Source organism: Hipposideros armiger, unplaced genomic scaffold (genome assembly GCF_001890085.2).
Source record: "Hipposideros armiger isolate ML-2016 unplaced genomic scaffold, ASM189008v1 scaffold_446, whole genome shotgun sequence".
In the NCBI taxonomy this organism is placed as follows: domain Eukaryota; kingdom Metazoa; phylum Chordata; class Mammalia; order Chiroptera; family Hipposideridae; genus Hipposideros; species Hipposideros armiger.
Window position 1 is genome coordinate 774,245 of NW_017731796.1, and position 22,866 is coordinate 797,110.

Genomic DNA, 22,866 nt, shown 5'->3' on the forward strand with positions numbered 1-22,866 from the left:
TCATCTATTTTATTTGGAAACAGCATCAATAAATTGATCAGTTAACTGGAAGAAAATATACACTTCGCCCTCATCTGGAGCAGGCCCAAGATGCCTCCTATGAACTTGAACAGAGGAGGAAATTCTCTTGTGATCTTTCTAATGAAGTTCTTAAAAATAAGCTTTACTGATTAGAAAACCTGGATTCATAAAAGTCTTTCTCAAAAAAAAAAAAAAAAGAGAGAAAACAATCATCAGAATGCATAAAGTGTAGTAATAAGAAACAAAGCCACCCCCAGGTATGCCTATCTCAACAGCCTGTTAAATGGATCCTGTGAGAAAGGAACGGGAGGCATAGCAGGACAGTGCACCCCAATTTTCTGTTAACAGACCTTTAGAAATTCTGAGATTCTAACAGATAGACCCAGACCTCCAAACGAACTAGGGTTAAAAGCAAGTTTGACTTAGGTTCTAATGTGAAGGTGATTTCGTTTTTAGATAACTTCCCAATGAAGAATGAAGTATTGTGGAATAGTAGCTAATCCTTCATCTCAGCCCAGTCCCCATCCACTTTATAAAGCAGCTTTAAATCAAGAGAGAATTAGTTAAAAGCAACCTAGGCTGCTAGGTTTCATTTTCTTTTTGCCCTTCTTCCTCTGATTCTCTTTACCTTTGTTCCTCTTCTTTGGTTTTCCAGGCTGCTGTGAACCTCAAAGAATGTTCCCATGGATTAATATCTTTACCAACAGTTTCCTGGTGTGAATCCCAGATCATGCTCCAATGATTTACTCAAGTGTTTCTCTATGGAATGTTGGATGTCAGCAAATGGCCCTCTTAAAGAAGTGCAATGTTCTCTTAAAAAGGCAACATTTAGTACCTGCCGTGAAGATGAATTCATATATTCAGACATCCATTTGCCTTTTTCTTTTTAGGGAGTGGATTATCCCCTAGAAAAGAGAGACGTTTTATGACCTGGTATTTTAAGAAAGAAATTAAGATTATATGCTGTACTAACCTTAGACAACATTAATCTTCTTGCTTAACTGCAGCAGAATGCATTACTATTGTTTTGAAATATATGCTTATCAACAATAGTCACTTTCTTTTAGATAAGATGGGTATTTAAGTGGACATTAGGTGAAACCAAGGGTTTAAATGGATTTTTTAAATGGTTTGTTATTTTAAATAGATTAGGTCTATTTCATCATGTGGTTTACTTTATCCTGATTGCTAATGGGAAGAAAGAAAGTGAGGATCTGTTCATTATTTTCCAGGTAGTGAGTTTCCAGTAGTGGATACTTATAAATTGTATATTAGCAACCTGAACCTTAAGAGGAGAGTATATTTGTTTGTTTTTTCCAGTATCCATGATGGTCATTTTAGACATATTAAAACTGCATTTTACTGGCATATTTCTCATTTTAAAAATAATCCCCAAATTAAAGTTCATTCCTTCATTTGCACATGTAACTAATTCCATGTGCACTCTTTTTTGTTCCTAGTTGATTATAGGATTGTCTTGTACCACTACCAGGTTGTAATCACCTTGTCGTCTGGAACTGGAATTTACTCATTCCCGTGTTTATAAAAACCTGGCTTAGTGCTTATTACATGGGTGTCTGATAAGTAGTTGTTGAGTGTATTCTGATTACTGCTACACTGTTGTCGTTTTTACTGGTAGTGTCATGGTAGTTTCCATAAAATAAAATTGTGTAACAATTGTGCATCAGTCTCTAGAATTCAAGTATGTCAGGTAAAGAAGGTTACAAAGTGCAAAGAACTTGTCATTTGAAGTTAGAAAGACTTGAATTGGGCAACCTGGCAGATTGGTCAGTGTTTTCAAATTGTGGATAAGAATACCTTAGTGGGATACAATTAGTGGGATATGTTTATCATATTTTGTAAATGATGAAGTATAATTTTTCAAAGAAAAGTATAAAACATTTCATATTATTTAAATTGTGTTTGTTTCAGAGCTAGATCAACGTGCATGCATTTGTGTGTGTGTGTGTGTGTGTGTTTGTGTGTGTGTGTGTGAGAGAGAGAGAGAGAGAGAGAGAGAGAGAGAGAGAGAGAGAGAGAGAGGGAGGGAGAAAGAGAGAGAGAGAGATATGAAACNGAGAGAGAGAGAGAGAGAGAGAGAGAGAGAGAGAGAGAGAGAGAGAGGGAGGGAGAAAGAGAGAGAGAGAGATATGAAACTGGGTCACAATCTATTGTGGATTGTTATCAAAAAAAGTTTTAAAAAGCCCACTAAGCTAGTGGATATTTCAATGTTTCATAAAAAGTCTGAGCCTTGAGTTTCCCATCTGTATAATGTGGTTAATGATAAATAGTTTGAAGGACGATGCTGAGGATTACTGGTACTAATCTATGTGAGGTACATTACAGCATACTGAGTCCTGTAGGAGATGCTAAGGAGTTTGCATATTTTTATCTGTGAAGGAGTCCATGCATTTATCAGATCAGTTCCCATCATCAATTCACAAGCATTTAATTGCTTACTCCTGACTTTACTTTGAATTCCTTCCTTCATTTTGTTAATTGCATTTGTTCTGAGTACTTAGTTAAAAACAAAAGTAGAAAAGAAGACTCTATTGGTCATTTTTAACAGTTTTTCTGGGTGTAAGTCTAGATGCCAATGTAGACAAGGTTGGGGAATATGAGTGTAGGAAAACCTACACAGAAGAAGAAAACCGGGAGGTGAACTGATGATGGCTGCAGGGGAAAAGGTGACTCTTAAGGAGGATGAAGATTAATCTCACCAAGAAGCAGATCAAGAAAGGGACATGAAGGGATATGGTGATTATTGGGGAAGTTTGTATTGTTTCGTTTTGTTTTCCCTGGCCTTTCAGAATGTTTTGAGTGGCTTTAGATCTTTTTGGAAAAACAGAAAAACTTTAAAGATATCATAGATCATAATGTAATCTTCATACCTGAAAATGGCTCTCCCCTCTGCCACAATTTATAGATGAGAAATCTGAGTTGTATATGTGAACTTATTGTCTAAGTAATAGGGAGCTGGAATCAAAACACATATTTCTTGACTTTGAATCTAATGCTCTTTCTAATCCCGGTCTTGATGGATTATTGCCCTGAAACATTTCCCCTGAGCCTGATGGCCTCAGGCAGTTGAGCCTTTTCTCTCCCGTGTTTTAACCATGGGTTGTAATGAAGTCTAGGGCCTTCCATTTCTCACTATCACTGAAGAGCAGCTTTGTCAGATGGACCATAAAGCTGAATGAGGCCTTAGAGATCTTCTGATTCAGAACTTTTCAAATGTTATTTTAATAGTGAAAACCACTTTTGAAAAACATTTCTGTAGCAGTTTAATATACAAAGCAGATTTTAAAAAGCTATCTAGTTGAAACGAGTATTAACGGACCTGGACCACTGCCTATCCTTACCTCTCTCTTCCACCATCATAAAATTACTATGCTTCCAAGAAGCACCATAATTTAAAAAAAAAATCTGCTAAATTGGCTTTGTTTTACAACTAGGGTTGAGTAAATTATTTTAAGCTATCCTTGGAGAAAAATCTACTTTCTCAAATATGGCAAAAATAGCCTTGAAGAGTGGATTGCAGTGAGAGCATGGCTCCATGGGAGTCTCAGGGAAGATGTAAAATATGAGGAAATCAGCCCTTATGCTATCCAAAGCAGACATTTGTAAGTATTAATCAACTCAAGAGTATAGTTGACCCAACATTTCTAATAACTTTCCCAAAGAAAACAAAATTTGTGAAAATAGACATATTTCTCTGAATATCAATTATGTTAGTGCTTATTTGAAATAGTTTTGTGTAGATGCCTTGTGGGGTCTGCTGCAATGGTTTAGTCTAAAAAATTCTGCAAAATGGCAACTGGTTAGGACAAGCCATCTTGTAATCTGATGGGACGATATCGCTAAAGGAAGAGGCTGCTTTCCCTTTTGTTGAATATCTGGAAATCATTTGGAGCCTCCAGAGCCTTCCTAGGATCAGGTTCAGTGATCTATGGATAAGGGAAATGGAAGAGGTACCAAGACCAGGCAATCACGATTGACATGGTTACAGATCTGAGAACTTGGTCCCAATGCCAGTTCTTACCGATGTTTTTAATGATTACATTGCCAGTGAGCTCATGTCTTATAATTTCCAGGAACCTGAGACTCCCTTAAGTCAATGACTTATTTATAACCTAATTCAATGTTTTTTTTGTCCTGAGTCCTTGACTGAATGCTTAATATTATCTGCTACATCCTTGACTGAAGACTCTTCTAGCCCAGAAGCACTTACCAGCTTAGCACATGGGGGTAACTCTCCCTCAGGTAGAAAGTAAGTCTGTGTGCCAGTGGTGCCAATCACCAGCACGTTTTTCTTCAAGTCAATGGAACATTGATGTCTCCTGAGTATATCTAGCCCTAGAAGCATGTCCATGGGTTGCTCCTCAAGGATAGAGAAAGAGCATGGTAAGAAATCGCCTTCAATTTGAATCTGAGCTAGATGAACTCGGCCGATAATTCTCTGTGTGCCCACTCCTTTAGCAATCCCAGCCCATCTGCGGTCCACCAACCGTGTTATATTACATCTCTCAGCACAAGCTTGGCTCATAATGGTCATCTGGGCACCTGAGTCAACAAAAGCTTTCAAAGGATGTCCATTCACTTTGCAGTTGATATAGAGCATGGCCACTTGTCCAAAACTCTCTGGAGCCTCTTCCATCGCTATATTCATGTTTTCCTCAATGTTTTGCCTCCGGATTTCTTCTTCTATTTTTGCCTGAGCTTCCAAATCAAATGGGTCAGCAGAGTAGAGGTGAAGCCTCTCTTGTTCCCTCAGGGCCCTTTCCCTTTGCTGATCCATCAGGACCTGGGAAAATGTCTCAAGGTTTCCGCTGAGCAGGGCTTCTGCCAAGGCAGGGTTGCGTTCCTTCAGCAGGGACAGATCATGGGGATTGGAGAGCAGCATGCTTCGAATCAAGGCGGGGCTGTTCAGACGTTGAGCAGATGTCATCTTCTCTCCAGAATCTAAGCCACGGGTCTGCTGGGCCGATTGTGCATGTTGATGTTGGTGCTGCTGCCGGGAGCCAGATGTCCCAGGCATGGCTATCCCATTAAAATCTATTCGAGGCAGGCTTGATGTCAGTCCTGAAGGCTGAGGTCCCACATTCTCCTTCTGAAGTAAAACAACTACATCGCCGTCTTTGAGGCCATAGGAGCCCAGGGAACAGTGGTCGTCAGTGAGGAGTTGCTCCATGTAGATGATCTGGATCTCTTCAGCAGGGATGCCAGACTCGAGCTCACAGAGAACACGGAAATTGTGGAGCTCAAAGTCAGAGCTGACCTGGATGGAGAAGGTTACCTCGGAGAGGTCCTTCCGCACACAGTACACAGTGACCAGCATGGCATGGGCCCAGGAGGGCCAGGTGGGCAAAGGGCATTGGTTGTTCACTGGCTGACTGGAGCTGGTCTTGGTTAATGGTTCAGCTGCTCCTCAAGACTGGATGGCTTCATTCACCTCTCAAAGAGGCTCAGCACTTTCCAGTCTTGGGGGCTGCCTCTGCCAGCCTCAGTGACTGCTGCCTGGCCGGGTGGAACCTTAAGGGAACATGTGTTCCAAAGTTCATTTGTATGTGTGCTGTTTGGAACTTAGAATGCCCACTCCCATAGAAACAAAGTTACTCCAGTCCATTAGGTTCCCAGGTTAGCCTTTCAAAGCCTATTGAACCCATGATATGAAAAATGTTTCAGCTCTTCCTAAACAACATGTGAACATTCATTTTGTTCACTTGAGAACTGTAGCCTTTGTACTTTTATTCCCCAAACAGTGAGTGCTTGTATCTTACATGAAAAGAATCATGCTATGTGCTTGCTGTGAGAGGTAGGTCAGACTCAGTGCCTGCCCTTGAGGATCTCACATTCTAGGGAGGGATCAAAGGTTAATGGGTAAATCAGAATACTGGAGATAAGTGCTTTTACAAAGGTACGTTCAGCATACTAAGGGAGCCAACAGAACAGAGGACATTTCTCTAAAGAGGAAACAAGTATGTCAAAGAATGTTGAAGGATGAGCGTGTTCCATGTGAAAAATGGTGAGAGTCACTCAGTCACTCCAGAGTCCAGACAGAAAGAATTGCATGTACACAAGTAAGAATCCATGACAAGGCCTATTATTTCCTGTGAAACATAAAACAGTCAATGAAATAGAAGAAATTTGTATATGAATTTAAATGGCAGGGTATAAAGCTGTAAAAAAAATGATTGGAGCCAATTTATGGAGTCATATATTAATCCAAGGAATTTAAACATTAGCAGTAAGCAAGATTCCCCCCCCTCAAAATATGTTTTTAAAAGGAGGAAATAAAAAGAACAAAAAGAAAGGAAAGGAAATGGAAAAGATTTGATGCAGGTATTTGTTTTTTGGGTTTTTTTTAAATTGATTTAAGGAAGAGGTTTCTTGAAGCATATGGAGGACATATGGTGGCAGGAGGGACAAATAGATGCTTTCTTGGTGGCTCAAAGAGAGAGCTGTTGCTAGAATATTATGAAAATATAAGGAAGATGAAAGCCGAAACTGTGAAAATAAAAGTGTTTCTTGAGTAGAATGGACAAGATGTGTTTACCCATTGGATGTGGGGCATGTAAAAGACGGAGTGTGTGTGGATAACACAGGGGGCCTCTAAAACGGGAGACTGGTTAGAAGTAGGCCATTACCTTTGATGGATGAGTGAGATGAAACTTAGAAGAGACCAATTTAACATCAACTCTGTGTGAAATGCATGGGAATGCCACACTGGAGGCCCGATACGCCTAGCTCCCTGACCTTAGGGCAACGCCCCCAATCCACACACTCTACAGTGGAGGCTCACAGAGTTAAGAGTAAAGAGATCCTTGAGGGCAAATAGTGATTGAGTAGAAATCCTTGGGTGTCAGTTCTTTATGTTTCACAAAGTATTTTGCATTATAAAGAGCTCTTTGCTCTTCCCATGTGTGGTCTACTCATGAACCAAAAGATAGCATCCAGTGCCAGTTCCCCCCATCCCCTTCATTTCATGTTTTCCCAGAATACCTGCACCACTACTTAAAGAAGGATATTGCATCAGCCTAGAATTTTTTATTTATTTATTTTTTGGCTCCTGTTTCCCATGTGTTTGTTTCAACTATGTCTCACTCGTTATTCTAATTATTATAATGTTTCCATATTCTTATTCATTTATATTGGAAATGTTAACTAAATACCCACTGTGTATGAAGCGTGTGCTAAGTTCTAGGGATACACACACGAGTACTGTTAAATGTAGGCTGTGTTCTTAGAGTTCACAGCCTAAAATAGGACAAATGCACAAACACACATACAAATTGGGGGCTTAAAAACATATCACAGAAGCTGTCACAGCGCGAGAGAAATTAATAACATCTGGAGAACAAATGAAGAAGATGGTGAAGGTTATTGGTTAGGGAAGGCTTCCTGAAAGAGATGGGCTTAGAACGGTGACAAGAAGTCAGCCATGTCCAGGTGGGCAGGGGTGGAGAAATAACGGCTGAGAAGAGGAAGGCCTGACTTAGAGCCTGTAACTAGAACAGCAGCTCTTCATGACATGGAGGCCTTTATAAAAGTTTAGGGGGGAAAATCTAGCATTGTAATTTTCCTATAGAAAATTATGAATGTTTTAGAGCTATTCTTTACTATCTATGGAGGTGGATGGCCTTTGACCCCAAAAATATTAAGTTAATAAATTTCTTCTGTGGTTCTTAACATCCTGATAAGTTCATCAGAGATCAATAATGGTTTAATGGTTTCTCCTGAGACTGCCACATGGAAATAACTCTGGAACAGAACAGATGAGAAGCCAGTGAGGCTTAAATTCCATGTTCCTTTTTTTTCTCCCCTAGCAGCTTTGAACAATTTGTTCTTAAAATCTTAATAAATTAGGGAGCTAATACTAAGGCTTGGTTTCTTAAACAGTGATGAAATTATTTTTATAGAATAAGGGTGGGTTTTTTTTAAATTATATATATATATATAATCTCCATTGCCTTCTTTGATACTGAACATAATTAAGTTCTGTGTGGTATGTTTTATCACCTTGCTGTAATTCTTTACTTTCGGTGGCATTTTGCACTTATGTGCTTATTAATAATTTACCCTTTACTGAGAACACATAATGGAAAAAAAAAGAGCCTCGAGGTCTGGCCAGTTAACTGTCATCATTCCATGTATCACACGATGTCAGGATTGGCAAGGATCCTTCGGATTCCCTAGTCCAGCCACCCATCCAGGCCTTAACCCTCTGTTGCGGAACAGCCTCGAATCTAAAAAGATAAACACAGCTTCCTGGGGATGTCTAGTACTTCTATTTATTCATTGTTCGATTCTTTTCTTTTACTCAGCACTATTGGTGATTCAACTACCATATATATATATATATATATATATATATATATATATATATATATATATATATAGTCCTCTTACCCCAAAATTTTAATTGAAAACTTCTTTTGATTATGTAATAAACTTGGCGGTCATTGGGAGTATATATAAATACTGCTAAAAATAAAAATGTATCCCTTAAATCCCTATTGCACAGACCACTGAGAAATGGGTGCTCTGAATTATCTAGGTGTGCTAATCTAGGTGATGGAAGGTTATCACAACTTTTCTTAAGGAATCTTTTGTGAAGTATATTCCTTTAATTCCTTCCTTGGTAAGTACAATCTAGGAACATAATTGAAACTTTCTTTGATAAGTGAGACTCCTGCAAGTTCTCAGGGCTATCACTCAGAAAATCAGTTCTCATTGTATAGCCTAAATACCTAAGAAATAGAAAAGATGACACTGATTTCATACTGGCCAAATAAATAACCCTAAAGTTATTTTTTAGAACAAGTTTACAATAATACCTTTCATTATTTGCCTCTTTATAAAAATTTAAAGCAGAAAAAAAACAAACATAATTAATGGTCCACTTAGTATAGCCAGTTGATATTTAAAGTACCATCTCTATCTTGCTTTACAGAGCAAAATAAATGCCTTTTCTATGAAAAAAAAAATAGAATAGCTGAATAAATGTTATTATGTAGCATATACAATAATTAAAACATGTTAAAAAAAGTATATTAGCTTTCTGTGTTTGGGTTTCCTCCTTTATGTAACTGGTATTACTTTTAAAATAAATTATAATCAAGACTTATAATATTTAGACAGTTAAGTCATCATTTCATATTTTTTCTTTTTTTTAATAATTGATTATATTCCCTATATTTTACATCCCTGTGACTATTTTGTAACTACCAATTTGTATTTCTCAATCTCTTCACCTTTTTTAACCCTGCCCCAATTCGCCTCCCATCTATCACCCCAATAAATCTAGTACCCATCTGACACCATAGATCGTTATTACAATATTATTGCCTATATTCCTTATGCTATACCTTACATCCCTATGATTACTATATAACAACCAATTTGTACTTCTTAATCCCTTCCCGTTTTCACCTACTCCAACCTCCCTCCCATCTGGCAACCATCAAAATGTTCTCTATCTATGATTTGTTTCTGTTTTATCTGTTTGTTTATTTGGTTCTTTAGATTCCACTTATATATGAAATTTGTTTTTTGCTATCTGATTTACTACACTCATCAACTCAGCACAATACCATCTAGATTCCATCCATGTTATCCCAGATGGCACAATTTTGTTCTATTTTATGGCTAATATTCCATTGTATGTATGTACCACCTCTTCTTTATCCATTCATCCATTCATGGACACCCAGGTTGCCTTCATATCTTGGCTTATGTAAATAATGCTGCAGTGAACATATGGATGAGCATGTCCCCTTGAAGTAGCATTTTGAGTTTGTTTGGATAAATACCCAGAAGTGGGATTACTAGGTTCTTCTTTGTCTCCTGGTATAGTCTTTGTTTTAAAGTCTATTTTGTCTGGTATAAGTATTGCTACTCCAGCTTTTTTGTTTGTTTGTTTCCATTTTCATGAAATATCTTTTTCTGTCCCTTTACTTTCAGTCTGTGTGCATCTTTTGATCTGAAGTGATTCTCTTGTAAGCAGATATGTAATGGTCTTGTTTTCTTATCCATTCAGCTCTCCCTACTTTTTGATTGGAGCATTAAGCCCATTTCCATTGAAAGTAATTATTGGTAGGTATGTAGTTATTGCCATTTTATTATTCATATTTTTTTATTTTTTTCCCCCATCTTAAAGAAGTCCAAGATTCCTTGTAATACTGGTTTGGTTGTGACAAACTCTTTTAGCTTTTTCTTGTCAGGGAAAATCTTCATCTTTCCTTTAATTTTAAATGATAGCATTGCTGGGTAGAGTAGTTTTGGTTGCAGATCCTTGTTTTTCATCAGGTTGAATATTTTGTGCCAACTCCTCTGGCCTGCAAAGTTTCTGTTGAGAAATCAGCTGATAGTCTTATGAGAGCTTCCTGGTAGGCAACTAACTGCTTTTCTCTTGCTGATTTTAGGATTCTCTCTTTGTCTTTAACCTTTGGCATTTTAATTATGATGTATCTTGGTGAGAGTCTCTTTGGGTTCATCTTGTTTGGGACTCTCTGCACTCCCTGGACTTGTATATCTATTTCCTTTGCCACATTAGGGAAGTTTTCTGTCATTTCTTCAAATAAGTTTGCAATTTCTTGCTCTATCTTGCCCTTCTGATACCCCTATAATGTGAATGTTGGTACACTTGAGGTTGTCCCAGAGGCTCCTTAAACTCTCCTCAATGTTTTGGATTCTTTTGTCTTTTTGCTGTTCTAATTGGCTGTTTTCTGCTACCTTAGATCTCTGATTCTGTCCTCTGCTTCATCTAGTCTACTGTTGTTTGCCTATAATGTATTCTTCATTTTAGTTATTGTATTCTTTATTTCTGACTGGTTCTTAATTATGTTTTCTATCTCCATTTTCATGTTTCCCTTCTCTTTGTTGAAGTTCTCCCTAAGATCATTGAGCATCCTTATAACCAGTGTTTGGAACTCTGCATCTTGTAGGTTATTTGTCTCCAGTTGTTTGGTTCTTTTTCTGGAGCTTTGTTCTGTTCATTTATTAGGGACATGTTTCTTTGCCTTCCCATTTTGGCTGCCTCCCTGTGTTTATTTCTATGTATTAGGTAGGGCTACTATGTCTCCTGGTCTTAGTAGAGTGGCCTTATGTAGTAGGTGTGCTGTGTGACTCAATGGCACAGTCTTCATGGTCAGTTGAGCTGTTCACTCCAGGTATGTCCCTTGTGTGGGTTGTATGTGCCCTCCTCTTGTAATCAAGCCTTGGTTGCTATTTGCACATCAAAGGGAGGGACTGACTCTCAGATTCACTGGTTGTGGGAACTGGCCTTGATTACAGTGGACGAGTTGGAATACAGGAGAGACCTACAGAGCAGGTCTGCCTCAGCAGGGCTCTGGTGCCTGCACAATCTGCCCCTTGGTTGTGTCATACTTAGAGACAGCTGGGTGATTCTCCAGCTCATTTTGAAGCTGGCTGCTGAGAGCACCAGCCCCAGGGCCACCTGGGAAAGGAAGTGCTGCAGGTCAGGTTTAGCAGCAGCTCATATCCCATCTGGGGACACCTAGCAGGAGCCACAAAGAAGTCTGAAGATGGCAACTGCCCATACCATGCTTGGAAGTGCCTTGAGAGACCAAGCCGTGAACCAAGGCCGGCTGCCACTAGTGCCAGCTTTAGGGCTGCTCAGTCATAGCTATTGAACATGCTTTAGCCAGATGCTGCTTGTCTGGGTTCTGTGAACCTTTGAGAGACCCTAGGAAAGTCTGCAGCATGAGCCAAGGCAGGTGGTTTGTATGAAAAAGCCACTGGAAATGGCATGGGTGTGCCCGAAACTTGGGCAGGACAGGGTCTGAAATCACTAGGGTGTGGCAAATGAGTGGGGTTAGCAATGGAGACTCAGATATGGAGGTCACCTTCATCTGCATGCTGGGAATGGAGAGGGCTCATCAAAGAAACAATGGCCTCTGCCACTTCCTCTGTCCAGGAGAAAGCTGCCCCTTCAGCCCCCGTCCTGAAGCCAGACAACTCAGTTATCCACACCTTATGTCCCTGCTGCCTCTCCAGCTGCTGCACCAGCACTGGAGCTCAAAGCCAGTTAATCTGTCAGTAGGAAAGTCCTAATGTGGTCCTTTAAGAGGAGTGCAGCCACTCTCCATCTCACTGAGCCATAATCTCTGCTGGTTTGCACAACCAGAAGTTATGGGGACTTCTCTCCCCAGCTCTAGAACCCTGGGCTGGGGAGGGGCTGGGACCCACTAGTTCCTTTGGGGGGGGGTCCTCTGCAGCCAAGATATCCCTCCCAATTTTTAATGGTCACACAAAGGTGTGGGACCATACTGTTCTGTGTTTCTGCTCCTCCTACCAGTCTTGAGGTGGCTTCTTCTGCATGTTCTTAGTTGTAGGGCTTCAGTTCAGCAAGATTTTAGGAGATCCTCAATGATGGTTATTTTGTAGTTTAGCTGTAATTTTGATGTGGTTGTGAGAGAAGGTAAGCATAACATTTACCATATTGACCAGAAGCCAAGTTTGTATCACTTGAGATTTTCAATGCAATTAGGAAAGAAGCAGAACTTTTAAAGCTGTATTTTTAGGTTAAACAACTAATTTTCCCACTCTTCTTCCATTTTCTTTATAATAATACAATAAATTGTCCCAGAACTGCCACAAATGAATAATATTTGTTTCTTCAGATATTTCATTACTTAATAGACACATTAAAAATGCTCTACTGAAAGCTCAAGCTTTTATTAGTGTTTGGAAATTTCCCACATGAAAAGGTTTACTATTGCCTAAAACATGTAGTCTTTGAAGCTTAAACACATCACAAGTTCTCTTAAATAAATGTATAAACAGATATAGAATTGAAAAAACTCATGAGACCTAAGAATTTAGTCCATGTAAACCTACTGGGAACTCAACTAATAATTCTCCTTCATTATAAGGAGAGAAAATGTGGACAGAAGACACACACACACACACACACACACACACACACACACACACACACACACTTGGAGAAAGGAACAAGAAGAAAGTAAGCAAGTACACATATGTTTTCAGTTACTTTGAAAGTGCAATTAAAAGATTAGTCATTTTCTGTCCAGGAATATTTTTATGGTGCATTTTATTTATTTATTTTATACATTATTAGTTTTAACATTGTACCATGAAAAGAGATACATTTAAAGTTATATATTTCATGTTGAAAATAACACAATATAATATAATCTCTTGAGAACTTTTAGCTTTTTAAAAATCCACACTTTCCAAGCCTAAATGTACATGTGTGTATTTTTACTTATTTTTAAGAAAGTTTGCTGCTCCAGTTTTTTGCCTTATGGTCCCTTCTAATGTTTGACTCACATAAAAATTACACAGATCTGTGGGACACACACACATTGTTATTGAAGCTTTGAAGAGTACTTATAATTTGTGAGAGAAATATTTATAAATTAAATAAATTTAGTGTAATAGATTAAAGACATGATAAAAATGACTTATGACTGTGAATTGACAGTTACTTATTTCTTATGTACTTTCAAAAAAGAATGTTTTTATCTTCCTATTCCTGCTGTGTGAAGAATAACCACGTGATACAAAGTAGTAATGGTAATGATAACAGGGCCTTGTGTTTTGAATTCAGCTATAATTGAAAAAAATCATTCAAATCATTTTTTATTGTTTACTCTTTTAGCAACTTGTAATCAACTTATTTAAAAAACACTGTCACTATAGTTTAGTAATACCAATGAGACCTATTCGTAAGTTCAAATACACTTTAATAGCTTCAACATAAATTTTCTTTGTCAGAATATTAATGTTTGTAGCTACATGAATTCATCCCTGCATTTAGGTAACCATGTGTTATCCCAAAAATGAGAAAATTAGAGGATTCATGTGGTGTTAATAATTAATCAACAAAGTATTGCCTTTGAGCACGTTCTAGGTGTCTAACTCTTACAGGGTAGTTGATAGAAAAGACATATATTCTGAGCATATTTCTTATCTACAAAAGAACATTGTACATTAGACTAAAATACCAAACTAGAGGTTTGAAAGTCAGCACGTTTATTAATTTTTTTATACTTTTATTTTAGATATTATATATTTTATTAAACTCTTTGCATGAGATGTTTACTCCATTGGTTTTTATTTTTGGTATCAGATCTCATATTTTGGTTAACTTTGAAACTCCAAAATTCCTAATACATGGTCTTCTTGATCATCATGTGGAACCAGAAATGTTTGCATGATTAGTATTATAATCATAGGCCTACACATTGGACAAATGTCCACATAAAAGAGCGGCACTAAAATCCTAGAACTTCATAAGTTCTTTCTCACTACTGCCAAGAGGGTGCTGCTGAGGTTTGAAACCACTGTTTGTATTTGTTTTCTATTTAAGTCTATTTTTTTTTCTTTTTGTTTCTTTTTGTTTTTGTTTTTTTTCATTTCTATGCTCTTTTGCTGTTTGTCCTTCCAGTATAGTCATTGCTAGTGGAAAATCAGTAGAGAGCAACATCATTCTTTGGAAATGTCTTGGTTTGGTTTCCTTAATTGTCCAGAAGTATATGTATTTGGAAAGTTATAGACTTGCTTAGTATTTCCATAGTTAGTTGTTTTCAGCCATTTAGAAATGAGCTCAGACACATGTTAATAATTTCTCTTAGTAAATATTTAATGACCACTTCCTATGAGCAAGTCAATGGGCCAGGGGCTTTGAGGACAGAAGGATGAATATGAGTCACTTTTCCTCCTTCAAAGAAGAAGTCTTAGAGGAGATAAGACTTACTCATTTTGAATCAATTTACATAATAGAAATTAATAAGAGTCGTGATAGATATGTAAATCAAATGCTGTGCTTACCTAGAGGAGTTAATGGTTACTTGCTTGGGTGGGAGGACTGCAACGAGTGCATAAGACCATGCAAAAGGCTCACTGAGTTGGGCCTGGAAGAATGATTTGATCACGGCCTTAGTTAAATTTTACTTATCTGGCTTTGGAAGAACAATCCTTTCTTCACTGGACTCCTCGCTCTTCACAGGAACATATATTTTACTGGTTTGTTTGTTTTGTTTTGTTTTTCTTAACCAAATGGATGCAGTAGGCTTGGTGCAGGGAAGGAATAGTAGTGTGGCTTTAAAAAGCAACTCCAGCATTCACACAGGCACCCACACAGACTCAAGCAGAGTGGATGCCCATGTTTCCTTGTGGTACAGAGCCTGACTAGTTAAGAGGTGGTCTTTATTTCATGAGGAAAAGCCTATGAAGTGGCCGAAATGAAATCTGTGTAGGTCTTTTTCTCCGTTCACCTGCGTCTGCTTTAGAGTTAGTGAAGATTCCTCAAGGCTTCTGCATACTTGCCCATCAGTCTTAGCTCATGTTACTCTGTAGCCTGTGGAGATATTTTATTAGCAAATGAATAGGGATTGCATCAGGAACTTCCAAAGTCCTTTTGGTTGCTTTTTACATGAATGTATAAAATTAATGGATATCATACTTTAAAGTTGTTGATGGAACTACCTACACACATATCTATGATATAATACAAAGCTTTCTGAAAGTAATCAGTTTTCATATTATCCACACTTATTCATCTCTGACACATGAGGCTATAGAGTAGTAGCATGCAGTCCAACCAAACAAGAAAGATCTGATGCCTCCAGCCACCGGCCATGCCACCCCAGAAGCCAGTTACGTAGCAAGTCACTTTATTGATGGTGACACTTTGGGTCAACTGTCTTTGCAGCATGCATGTATCCTATTTCCATGACAGGGCAGAGACATAGCAAAAAGGTCTCAAATAAACAAAAAAGTCTATTGTACCACAACATGGTCAATTGGATATTCCCTGAATGATATGCATAGGTGATATTTCTACAACTGTCTTATATAAGACAAAATTTCCAAATTGTTGATTGTATAACTTTGTCTATTCTAAACAGCAGCTGAGTTAATTGATCACCATGATAATTAGCATAGCTAAAGCTCATGTGTCTATAGAATTTAATTGTATTCCAACTGTGAAAATGAGAAACAAACCTGGTAAACAAAAGCCTCATTTTTTTAAAAAAAAGAGCAAATAAAAGAGAAATCAACTCATCTTCTATTTTTTCAGAAAAATTAAATTTAGCAGCCTGAATACAAGGAAAATTCTTTTTAGACCATCTAAATGACATGAGGTCCAGAGCATTTTCCTTCTTATTATTGGAATGGTTTGGGAGTGTTATTGTCTCCGCGGGCTCTCTCCCTCTTCTGAGAGATGGGAAACTCCCATGCCCAGCTCTGTTCCATTATCCTTTCCATTCCATTTACAAATATTCTGTTTTACTCAGCTCATAAAATGTGCTTAACTGTTTATATGCTCCTATTTACTCATATATTGGTAAAATACTTCAGTGCGTTTATTCACAGAACATAAGTAGTCTCTCTCTTTGGAGGCCTCCTGAGAACAAGAACTAATCAGAGTAACCACATACTTTGGCTTTAAAAATCAGAGACCCAATTTCTGATATTGAAAAGAGAGAAGATAGGATCACTGATTTTTTTTTCTTTACTATCTGGAAATGGAATGGAACAGAAATGCCTAGGCAACCCTAACAAAACTGTTTTTGAGTCTTTTATTTTTCTGTATTTCCTTAATTTTCTTTAAAACACTGTCAATTTTAAACAAAGACTTGGCTTTATTTCATGTTCTCACTGCAGTGTTTTTCATCAAGAATAGAGAGTTGTGGTGTTCCTGTGGCTAAGAGACACTAGACCAAATATTCTAAGGATAACTTGTAAATTACTGCTTATGCAACATGAAATCTACTGGCATTAGATTCGCATCAAAAAGTGGAGTCTCACTATAGTCATGGTTTCTGATATTAAAATTCAGCTCTCAGACTATTTCTTTATAGAAGAGGTCAAAGGAAACAGAATCATCAACTCCAGAATTTGCAGCAAGCCAACCTGGGGGGAAAAAAGGAAAACAATGACAACTTCAAGTAGAAATAATTTGTATTTGTTGATATGAATATATGGCGAACTTATCCATCAGTTAGCCTCAGGTGTTTACCCTCCCTTTTATAGTCTTAGATAGGGCCAATCCTTCATGGTATTGATGTTTTAGTCTAAAATAACTAGGATCTTCCTAGATACAAGGATACCTCAATTAGAGAGAAAAAAGTCATGCTGTACTTTTAATAAAATAGGCTCTAAGTGAACCAGTTCTTACAAAGAAGGTTGTGAGTCTTATTCTTTGAAAATATTCACTCAATCTGTCTCTGTGACCAAAAAAGAAAGTCAACAAAATACAGACATCTTCAAAAACTGTAAAAAAATTAATCAAGATACGTTATTCTACCCTTGTACAAAACAACAGTATTCTGTATCAGCAGTTCTGGAAAAACAGTCACACACACACACACACACACACACACGAACGAGGTTCTGTATACAGATCAGTAAGATACAAAGCTTGTTGTAGCTTTGATGTCATAAAAGTAGGGTTTAAGTTCCCTGAACTTGTCACTTACTATTTGAATGTCTTTGGACAAAGCATTAATTTTCCTGAGCTTCATTATCTTCTTTTGCAAAACGGGAGTGACGACAATAGTTTCTTTTCCTTAGGATTTTGGTGTGGATTTAATGGATAATTTGAATTTGTCTTGTAAATAGAAAAGCACTATACCTAAGTTACTTTTACTCATATAAGTAAAAACAATAAATAACAACATGGAAAAGTAGTAAGAGAAGATGGAATTTATAAATACTAAAGGCAACATGTATATTAATTTCAACCCCTTATTAACTTTAAGTGGGTGTTGTTGTTTGAGCTGTCCCTACTCCCTTCAACCTTGCATTCTGAGCCTCCCAGGATAGTACAAGACTTGATCATCAAACCTGTTTCAAAACTAGGATGTATGCTTCAAAAGTTGAATATGAAAATCCCTTAATAGTGCATCATTTCAACAATTTTTTCATGTCATTTTTAAGGTATTTTTCTAGATTAAAGAAAGTAGACAACCAACAAAGTCCCTGCTCATTCGGTGCTTACAGAATTATGCAGCAGACAAAATGTAGTAAAACAACAATCCATTCACCATAATTAAGAGTAAAAAACCATGGCATAGTAAATCAAGTTAGTATTGCTTATGTTGTGTACAACCAAACTGTTGTAGTTGACACCAAGAATGTAAGTATGGTCTTTCCCATAAGTTATGATTTTAAATCACTGTTGAGGACTGTTATGTTGCTAGATGGAACAAGACATTTTCCTCAAAGGCCTTTTGGTTTTTTTTTTTTTAGTTAGCTAAACCCTCACAGCAAATTACAGAAGAAATCAAACACTCAGGATGCCCAGAGTCATTTGTACTGGACAATGTAACCATGAGACCATGAGGTTTGCAAACCTAGGGGTCTTCTCAGCACAACCTATAGCAGCCATCTAGAAGTTCCCCTGAAGAACTGCTATTTTGACAGATCATTTATCCTGTGGCCCTGGGACGATAGATGCAATCTCTCAGAGTAGGACCATTAAACATTTTTTATAGTGTACCTCATTAGTTTTAAAAAAAATTTTTTTTGATCACACTCTCAGTATATGTATTTTATAAGCCATATATAGTACTGTAGAATTAAAAATAGGAAAGGATAGATGTTCTAAATTGACCATTTAAAATAAATACAGAGGGTGCCAAAAATATGTATACACATTTTAAAAAAGGAAAAAACTATTAAAATTGTAATATTCAATATATACCAATAACAAAAGATGAATACAAGTCACGTATATACATTTATTTGGCACCCCGGGTATAAATGGAATTTCTATGATTTTTTTTCCTGCCCTCACCAATGGATCTTGAAGTGTAAGAACATCACTTTTGAGACTATTGGTAAACAATTAAGTCTGATGCTTTGAATGTATGACCAAGAGGCAGGCTTCCTTTCAGGATGACATAGGTTGGGATTAAAATAGGACAAGAGTCCAAATAAAGCATAGCCTTTAGAAGCATTGCAGAGACCCATGCACCAGGCTGATACCAGCCTCTCTTAATACAGTGCTCAGCTGGTTGGAGTCGGGAGCAAAAACAGTAATGGTGGCGCGGCCAGCAGGAACACAACTCCACCCCTCTAGCTTCCCACCTATGATACAGAGACACTACAAAAAATGCAAAGGGCATCTGAGGGCCTCTGTAGAGTGGGACCTGACAGTCAGATGATGAGGGCGGGCCCAAGGATAAGTGGGAAATAAGGAGAGCAGATTCAGAAAGACTGCCTTTGCTTCAGAGCATCTGGGGGAATTTATGCATCCTTTAGAAAGAGCATATGACTGAATAAAAAATGCTGAGATTGTGTGCTTTTGAAGCAGATACTGTTGCTGCCCTGGCTCATCTCTGTGAGCCTACATTTGCGTTCCTGGAAATGCTGACTGCTTCCCATTTCCGTGCTTTGTTTTGGTTACTCTGTCCCTGGGAGCTTGTTCAGACTTCCTCAGCCTGGAAGTAACTGGGGTTTTAATGTCTCTAGGAAGAGCTCTCCAACAGTGAAAGATAGAATTCAGAGAAAAGAACCCCCCTTGCCCCCCCACTTCTCCACCTTCCCGTGGGGCAGTTATGAAGAATGCTCCATTTCTTTCCTCAGAGGGGTTGAGCTGAAGTTCCCCATAGCAATAATGTATTTGTTAGATTTTCTCCCTGTCTTGTCTCAGTTTATCCACTTTTTCATTTGTGTTTCCTGGGATGACCTCCCAAATAAAGACTGCCTGCACCCACATCCTTGTCTCACTGTTAGCGTCTGAGGAGAAACAAATCATAAATGTATTGGGGGAGGTGCATTTATTTATATATTGTGTTGTGTGTTTTTCCAAATTATATTTTTATGGTCTCAAACAATTCACGTATATTTTACGAAAAGATAAACACAATGGATTTACACTTCAAACAATCTGGTCAAAATCTTGGTGCCTGGATCAGGGTTGAGTGTGGATGTGTAGCTTTTATTAATTCTACATATCCTCTAACAGTGTTCTCAACTGTTGCTCTAAATTAGCTGATTCAGATTCGAAAGTGCCCTGTCGTCGGTAAATCTCACAGTTTTATATATATGGTAATTACAATATATAATAAAATGTGTCAAGCAGATAGTCTTAAGGGCATGGACTTTGGATATATCCAGGCTCATTTCCCTACTTTGACACTTTCAGTTCTGCGCATAAATTTCTTTACACTTTAAAGAAGGATCTCAATGTTGATATCCAGTGGACTGCTGAGAATTTCACCAGCATTGATTTGGGGGCTTATTTTCAAGCATCAATCATGTATTGATACTTGGTTAAGGCTGCGTTCCTTATTCTGCTCACAGCTTTTTGAAATCACTACTTCAAGAGAGATTATACAAGGTTGACACTTATATGTGCAAATCGGTAATTTGTATGCACATTTATGACAGTGGCCTTATGTGTATCTCTCATTGTTTTGACAATATTAGCAAACATTAGAGAGACAGTGACTTAAGTCTCAAGTTATTTGTATGCAATTCAGTCGATTTATTGTGGTTCTTTGAAGAAAATTCATATTCTCTGACCAATTTGTTTTACATGTGAAATATGGATAGACTAGCAGCATGATAAGTACTGAATAAAAGTGTTGTTTCATTTTTCTTTGTATCCTATCATCATGTTCAAATGTATTTTTAAGTTTATACCAGGAGATATTAATCCTTTGATTTACCTATTTTATCATCCAAGTTTATCATACTAAATGAAAACGCCTCTTTGACATTAAATCCCTATTGTGTATTTTGAGACCTTTTCGTTCACAGGGGTCCCATAGGAAAACACCTCTTCACTCATGTGACTTTTTTTCCCTCAGAGCCTTAGTTAATGTGACACATATGTTTGACACATATGTTTAAGTTTATAAGAGATTGTCAAAAGCAAAGATGTTAAAAAATATTTGAGATCATATTAACATTACTCCAAGTGTCCCAAGTCTGTATACCTTTTTTGCTTAGGTCAGCAATGTTTGTATAGTAAAACATGGCTAATGGTAGAAATACAGGTTGTGGTAACTTCACCCTGAATTTGACTTTTAGATATAATAGGGAAATCATTTCTGACAAAATTTCTGCAGTAAATGTGTAAGTTGTAATGGGCATTTTGCCAACCTATAAAATTCCAGTTGAGAGTCCATGGTGGCTCTAATAGTAGTTTGTTGGAATGAAGAGAAATGCTGAGCACCTGTGTTTGCTTACTATTTACTGAGATGTTTACTTAGTATTTATTTTATGGCTACATAATGTTTTTCGTGGATGAGATACATGACATTTCTTAACAGTGGATTACCTTTACCTGATATTAAGACTAGACATTAGGAGAATTATGAAAATTACTAAGAATGGATCAATAGTGTTCTTTTTTATGAAAAAAAAAAACAAAAACAAAACTATTGATAAAAGAATAGTCAATGCCATCTTTTTTTCCTTGTACTCAAAATCAACACTTCTTAAAGGTTGCCCAGTAGGTAGGTGCATTTCTTTCTTTTTTTTTTTTTAGATTTTTTTGGGGAATTGGGAGGGGAACAGCATTGGGGAATCAGGGAAGGGGAACAGACAGGTAGGCAAATTGCTGTTTTTGTTCTTCAGTCTAGTTGTGGAGGACTTTGCTTCACTGGCCCATGTTGGTATGATCATTGTGCTCTTCCCGGATGAGGCAGGTCAGTCGCCGGTCATTGATCGGCTGCTCCCAGCGGCTCCCAGCAGCTCACACCGGCTGCTGGCTGCTCACACTGGCTGCCAGCCACTCACGTAGCTCACGGCAGCCCACTACAGCCCTGCTGCAGCCTACGCCGTCGCCGGCGACTCAGCCCAGCTTCAGGTCGAGCTGTTGTTCACCATCTTAGCTGTAGAGGGCCAGCGTCACTGGGCCTCAATGTGGGATCCGAACCGCAGCCCTGCTGCTCAGAGCTGGTGCTCCCAGGCGAGCTCTTAACCAGCTGAGCCACTCAGTCGGCCCCAGTAGGTGCATTTCTTGAATCATTATATAAGTATATCTTTGGTGAATTGAGAAACTTTGCCTTATTATTTGCAAAAGGATGATTGAATCTTGTGAGATCAAGAAAGAGCTACCTGTAAAGACAGGATAACTGACCTTCTATTTGAAATGAATTAGAGCAAAGAAGTTTGTAGTTTAGAAAGATGTAAATAAAACATTGCTCAGAAAATATTTTTGTTTCTTATCTTGCAGCTGTTATTTACTAGAGATTCTGGTTATTTAATTATACCTTATTCCAGAATATATTCAAGGTCATAGTTGTGGCAGATTTTTAATTATATACAAAGCTATACAAAGTGGAACATTTCACCCTGGGGAGCCCCCCAACATGACTGTAGCCTCTTTATTAAGTGAGCTGCTGCAGAGTTTGGCTATAGTTGCTAAATCAAGGGTTTATGTATATGTTTTGTTCCTTTGGGCAATAGTTGTCCCATAGTTTTCATTTTTGACTAACTGGAAGTACAAACCAATAAACCTTTGAACAAATAAAAACAATTTTTATATTTTTATATAGTTATTATTCAAATGGTATCCAGGAAATTTTAACAACTACAAAAATGACCTGTAAATTTAGTGTGTATGTACATACCAAAATTTAACTAAATATTTGTTAAGGTTCAGATGTATACACTAAATTTTGGCTTAATGTTGTGAAAACAAAAACCAAGATAAAAGATTGTTTCACTTTTACTTTCATAAGTTTTAAGGTCAGATTTTTTTCTTTTTCATAATGTGTTTGGCACCAACTATTTTTGGAAATTGACCTAGGATATTGGAGGAGTAAAAGCTGTTCTTTTTTTTTTTTAAGATTTTTTTTTTAATTGGGGAATTGTGGGGATGGGAACAGAGCT

At 37.6% G+C, this 22,866-nt stretch overlaps 2 protein-coding genes across 6 annotated transcripts in view; one reads left to right on the top strand and one right to left on the bottom strand.

The window, feature by feature from the left end:
* PDGFD (platelet derived growth factor D) overlaps nt 1-22,866 on the top strand; it is a 265,099-nt gene that overhangs the window by 136,359 nt on the left and 105,874 nt on the right. The gene's annotated exons all lie outside the window — the stretch shown is intronic.
* On the bottom strand, nt 832-5,359 carry DDI1 (DDI proteasomal shuttling factor 1). 2 transcript variants are annotated; one of them, XM_019665526.1, is made up of 2 exons: nt 4,253-5,359; nt 832-926 (listed from the first exon to the last, which is right to left on the bottom strand). In XM_019665526.1, exons 1-2 carry the CDS (start codon nt 5,357-5,359, stop codon nt 882-884), a joined length of 1,152 nt encoding a protein of 383 aa, XP_019521071.1. In that variant the 3' UTR covers nt 832-881. The 2 variants fall into 2 exon arrangements, with proteins under 2 accessions (XP_019521071.1, XP_019521070.1); XM_019665525.1 differs by lacking the exon at nt 832-926 and having other exon boundaries at nt 4,160-5,359.

Bases quoted from the DNA above. Each gene is read 5' to 3' on its own strand.
- DDI1 (XM_019665525.1), bottom strand. From the start codon at position 5,359: ATGCTGGTCACTGTGTACTGTGTGCGGAAGGACCTCTCCGAGGTAACC.